This window comes from Arachis ipaensis, chromosome B03 (assembly GCF_000816755.2).
Source record: "Arachis ipaensis cultivar K30076 chromosome B03, Araip1.1, whole genome shotgun sequence".
Taxonomy (NCBI): Eukaryota; Viridiplantae; Streptophyta; class Magnoliopsida; order Fabales; family Fabaceae; genus Arachis; species Arachis ipaensis.
This window is the reverse complement of record NC_029787.2, coordinates 113327028-113332596: the sequence shown is the minus strand read 5'-3', so window position 1 is coordinate 113332596 and position 5569 is coordinate 113327028. Positions and strand designations below refer to the sequence as shown.

Below are 5569 nucleotides of genomic sequence, written 5' to 3'. Positions count from 1 at the left end.
AACATTTGGCGCCCACCGTGGGGCCGTTTGATTTTTTATCTAACCCCACTTTTCCCATATTTCGTATACTCCCTCATTTCCCATTGTAGGATACTGCATATGGCAGACGAGCAAAGCCACGCCCCTTCCTTTAATCAGGCGGAAATTTTGGCTATTAATGAGGCCCTCAGAGCTGAAAACCAGAAAATGGCCAACCTTCTACGATAGATGGGGCATGATCGAAGCAAGGGAGAACACAAAAGTGTCGAGAACAGGGACAACGAAGACCAGCATACCTCGGAAGCCAAACAGACTATTCCCAAACCACCAATACCAAAAAGAGGACTAATCCATTTGCCAAAAAAGTCATGAGCTTCAAAATGCCCCAAAACTTCACCCTCCCGTCAACTTTAAAGCCCTACAACGGAATAGGAGACCCAAACGTCCACGTCACCAAATTCCAAGCCATGATGTTCATGAACAAGGACTCTGACCAAATCTTATGCCGCACATTCCCAACCTTCCTAGACGGAGCCGCCCTTATTTGGTTTTCCAACCTTCCTGAAGGCTCCATCTCTAACTTTGACGAGCTAGCAGATCAGTTCGTCAACCACTTCGCCGCATCCAAGATATACGTTCACAACTCGGACTACCTAAGCACCATTAAGCAAGGACCAAATGAGAGCCTGAAAGATTACATGACCAGATTTGCCGAAGCGACCAATGAAATACCCAACTTAAATCCCGAGGTCCACCTCCACGCCCTCAAGAGCGGACTCCGGCCAGGAAAATTCCAAGAATCCATAGTCATCGCAAAACCAAAAACCCTAGCCGAGTTCCGCGAGAAAGCAACTACCTAGATCGAGGTGGAAGAATTCCGAGCGTTACGAAGAGCAGACAAATCAACCCCAAACAGAGACGAGAAAAGGCGAAGCAGGCAACCGAACAACAGATCAGACACAAAAGCGTTCCGGCTAACACCCAAATTCGACAATTACACTCCCTTCAACACAAAAAGGGGGGACATCATAAAAGATATACTACACTCAAAGCTAATCAAACCCCCTAATAGGGCTGGCACGTACCAAGACCAGCGACATGTGGACAGATCGAAATACTGTGCTTTCCACCAGAAGTACGGCCACACCACGGACGATTGCGTCATAGCAAAGGATGTCCTCGAAAAGCTTGCCCGCCAAGTGTTGCTGGATAAATACATCGAGACCTGAGGAAGGAAGCAAAGCACAGATGACCACGGCCAACAACCCAAGACAACCGCTAACCCCCGGGATAAGGAGAAAAAGGTAGACAATGATATCAATCCAACACGCAGAATAATAAACTGCATTTCTGGTGGTTTTGCAGGTGGCGAATGCACAAACTCGGCATGGAAAAGGACATACCGAGCTATGATGACGATAACAGAATCCGCCGTGTCCCAACCGACCAATGAGGATAGACCGGAGATCTCATTCTCCCCCAACGACTACAAAGCAAACGACAGAAACTTGGATGACCCGGTCGTCATCACAGCACAAGTCGAAAAACCGTTAGTAAAAAAGATCCTAATAGACCCAGGAAGTAGCGCAGACGTACTTTTCTATTCAACTTTTCAAAAGATGAAGCTCAGCGACAAGAACCTCCAACCATCCTCTGGAGAGCTGGTAGGTTTCTCGGGTGAGCGTGTCTCCATCCGTGGTTATATCTGGTTACAAACCACTTTCGGGGAATACCCCAACAGTAAGACCGTAGATATACAGTATCTGGTGGTAGATTGCAGAAGTCCATATAACATCATTCTAGGCAGACCATCCTTGAACGCATTCAATGCCATTGTTTTCACTGTGCATTTGTGTGTTAAGTTTCTTTCACAGGACAACAAAGTTGTTACTATCCATGGAGACCAGAGAGAGGCTAGACAATGTTACAACGCCATCCTAAAGAATGAACAGCCAAAACAAACGGAGCAGCAATACATCCAGGCAGTATATAACTCGGATCAGCTGCCTGCCCTGGCTGACCTAGACCCCAGATCCAACCATAGCGAGCGACCAATGCCAACAGACGATCTCACAAAGGTACAACTACACAAGGAAGACAAATCCAAATACACATACCTCGGCAGCGCGCTTAAGGAACAAGAGCGGAACCAACTGACCGAACTATTAATAAAAAATGCCGACCTATTCGCATAGACCCCAACAGACATGCCAGGAATAGACCCTAACGTCATCTGCCATAGGCTGACCATCAATCCAGCGGTCAAACCCATAGCACAAAAGAAACGACACCTCGGCACTGATAAGAGAGCAGCCTCCTTGGAAGAGACTCAGAAGCTACTCAACGCTGGCTTCATCAAAGAACTCAGATACTCCACCTGGTTAGCCAACGTGGTAATGGTAAGAAAGAACAACGGTAAGTGGAGGATGTGTGTGGACTATACAGACCTCAACAAGGCCTGTCCAAAGGACGCATACCCCCTCCCATGCATTGACAAGCTTGTCGACAATTCCTCTGGTTTTCAATGCTATAACCAAATCCTCATGCATAAAACCGACCAAGATAAAACTGCTTTCATTACTGATAACGGAAATTTTTGCTATAAGGTCATGCCATTTGGGCTGAAGAATGCAGGTGCTACTTACCAACGACTAATGGACAAAATTTTCACAAATCAAATCGGACGAAACATAGAAGTCTTTGTTGACGATATGGTGGCCAAATCAAAGGACACGTCAAAACACATTGAAGATCTAACAGAGATATTCCAACAACTCCGAAAATACAACATGAAGCTCAACCCAGATAAATGCGCATTCGGAGTACAAAGTGGTAAGTTCCTCGGCTTCATGCTCACCTGCCGAGGTATAGAGGCAAACCTAGAAAAATGCTAAGCAATCCTGAATATGCGAAGCCCAAAGACAGTGAAGGAGGTCCAGCAATTAACTGGCCGGCTCGCAGCACTAGCCAGATTCCTACCTCGGATAGCTCACAGATCCCACCATTTTTTCAAAAATCTAAGGAAACGACAGGAGTTCAAATGGACCGAGGATTGTGAAAAGGCCTTCACTGAGCTCAAAGATATACTCTCAGCTCCCCCAATCCTACAAACTCCAGAAACAGGTAAACCACTCTATCTATTCTTTCTCTTACTATCTTTCTCTAAACACATACTTATCATTATCTGATCGCCATTATTATATTTCCTTATTTTTCTTTCTCATTTTTTCCTTCTTCTTCCACCTTTAATTATCACCAAGTATTATTATCGCAACTTTCAATCTTGTCTATCACTTTGATTTATAACTATCTGTTCTGTTAACTTTTATGAGTTGTTGAATTTTTGTTAAAAGAAGTAAGATATAAAGTATTTAATTTTTTTTTCAAATTATCAAAATTTGATGTCAATAATCCTAAAAAATAATATCAACATATATTACTTTTAACTAAAATAATAAAAAAAATACATAATTGTAAGTTTTTAAACTAATAATTATAAATTTAAGTCGCAATTTAATATAGTACATTGGGACAAAAGGAAACCATTGCTATTCATATTTGACTGCTACTATCTAAGTTTTACATTTATTTTATTGTGCACATTAATTTAAGTGCACTTTATTATTTTATTTTACATATTTTGAAATAATGCCATTGTATTATAAGGATGGATTAACTTATCATAATCTAATGCGAATCTTTTTATTATTTTGTTTGTTATTTTGTTTGTTCATAAAATAGTGCAAAATAAATAATATTGTGGTAGACAAAATTAATAACTTAATTTATTTTCAAAGTAAATATTTATGTATTCAAATTTTGAACATAATACTCTACATAATTAATATTTTAAAAAATTTAGAAAATATTATTACAAAGTAATTTAAAAAAAATAAGTTAACAAAATATTTATGGAACTCTTTCATTCAATTAGTGATAGGTAAGGACATATAAAAAACATAAAACACATATCAAATAAAAAGAAACTGTGTTCTTTCTGCATCAAATTGATAAGACAAAAAAATATTTCTTTCTACATTAAATTGATAAAAAAAAAGACATAGTAGTATTTTCATATGTCAAAAGTTGAGAATAAATTAAAAAGACAGAGGAATGATTGAAAATATAGATTAGATAAGTAAACTAAAGAGAAGAAAAGATATAAGTGGATGTTATATGTGAAAATAGTAACCGCTGTAAAACTGAATGAAATTAACAACTTTGATGAAGGCAATGGAAGAAGACGAAAGCGAGAGTGTTGAAGAAAGGAGAATAACAGAACAGCAAGAAAAATACAAAAAAATAAAAAATAAACTACTAAAAGGATAACGTACTCAAAACAAAAGGATATAAATTAAAATTAATATAAAATTAAACAAAATATGAACATGATAAAGAATGCGAAGACATTGACAGAATAAACTATATAAACTAAAACTAACATAGAATTAAACAAAGCATGAAGATATTGATAGAACAAACGATATAAACTAAAACTAACATAGAATTAAACAAAGCATGAAGATGATGAAGAATGTGAAGATATTGATATTCATACCAGTTCATTTTCTTTTTATTTATTAGCAATTTACAGACTGTCTTACATTTTTAAAACTGTCATTTTAGTAGGAAGTTATTGGATTTTTCAAAACAAATTTTATGTCTATTTTGTCCTTATAATTTAGTTTCCAAAATAGTTTATTGTAGGATTAATATAGTCCAAAAAATTAGACACCAAAGTCAGTCAATTCTCTGTATTGACTCTATATATTGTTGTTAGACGTATAATATATATGAAAAATAATAAATTAAAACTTACATGACTCATGAGATAGAAAAATAAAGAGAAGAAAATAATCATAAAGATTAAAACAATAAAAAATGTATAACATAGTTCTTATCTTGTCACATTTAAATGTTATATATCAATCTAATAAATTGATAAAAACAAAAGGAGATACAGTAATATTTTCATACGTCAAAAGTTGGGAATAAATTAAAAAAGCAGAGAAATGACTGAAAATATAGATTAAATAAGTAAACTAAAGAGAAGAAGAGATATAAGTGAATGTTATGCGTAAAAGTAGTAACTGAATAAAATTTGTAACTGCAGTGGATGAATGCAATGGAAGAGGATGGAGGCGAGAGTGTTGAAGGAAGGAGAAGAACCAAACAGCAAGAAAAATATAGAAAAGTAAAATCTAAACTGCAGTGGATGGAGGCAATGGAAGATGTGTTGTTATATTTATAGAAGTAACAGAACTGTTTTCATTTTAGTGGGAAGTTAATAGAAGTAACAAAACTGTTTTCATTTTAGTAGGTAGTTATTTGACTTTTTTTGTGGGTTAATGATTTTTAATTAAAAACAAAAATATATTTTTACTATTTTGTCCATAATTTTAGTTTGTAAAATAAATTATTTGAGGACAAATAATGTCTACCAAAATTGGACACAAAACTCTGGTATTGCCTTTATATATTGGTATAGATTTATCCATTACTAACCATGCTATAAGCTCTGTCTTAGTAACAGAAGCAGCAAGACAACAAAATCCGGTATACTTCGTCAGTAAGTCATTACAGAATGCCG

At 36.6% G+C, this 5569-nt stretch overlaps 1 protein-coding gene across 1 annotated transcript; it reads left to right on the top strand.

Annotated features, from left to right (window-relative positions):
* Positions 360-839, top strand: LOC107633610. Its single transcript, XM_016337217.1, has one exon. It carries the CDS (start codon positions 360-362, stop codon positions 837-839), a length of 480 nt encoding a protein of 159 aa, XP_016192703.1.

Coding starts and splice junctions, on each gene's coding strand:
- LOC107633610 (XM_016337217.1), top strand. CDS start 360: ATGCCCCAAAACTTCACCCTCCCGTCAACTTTAAAGCCCTACAACGGA.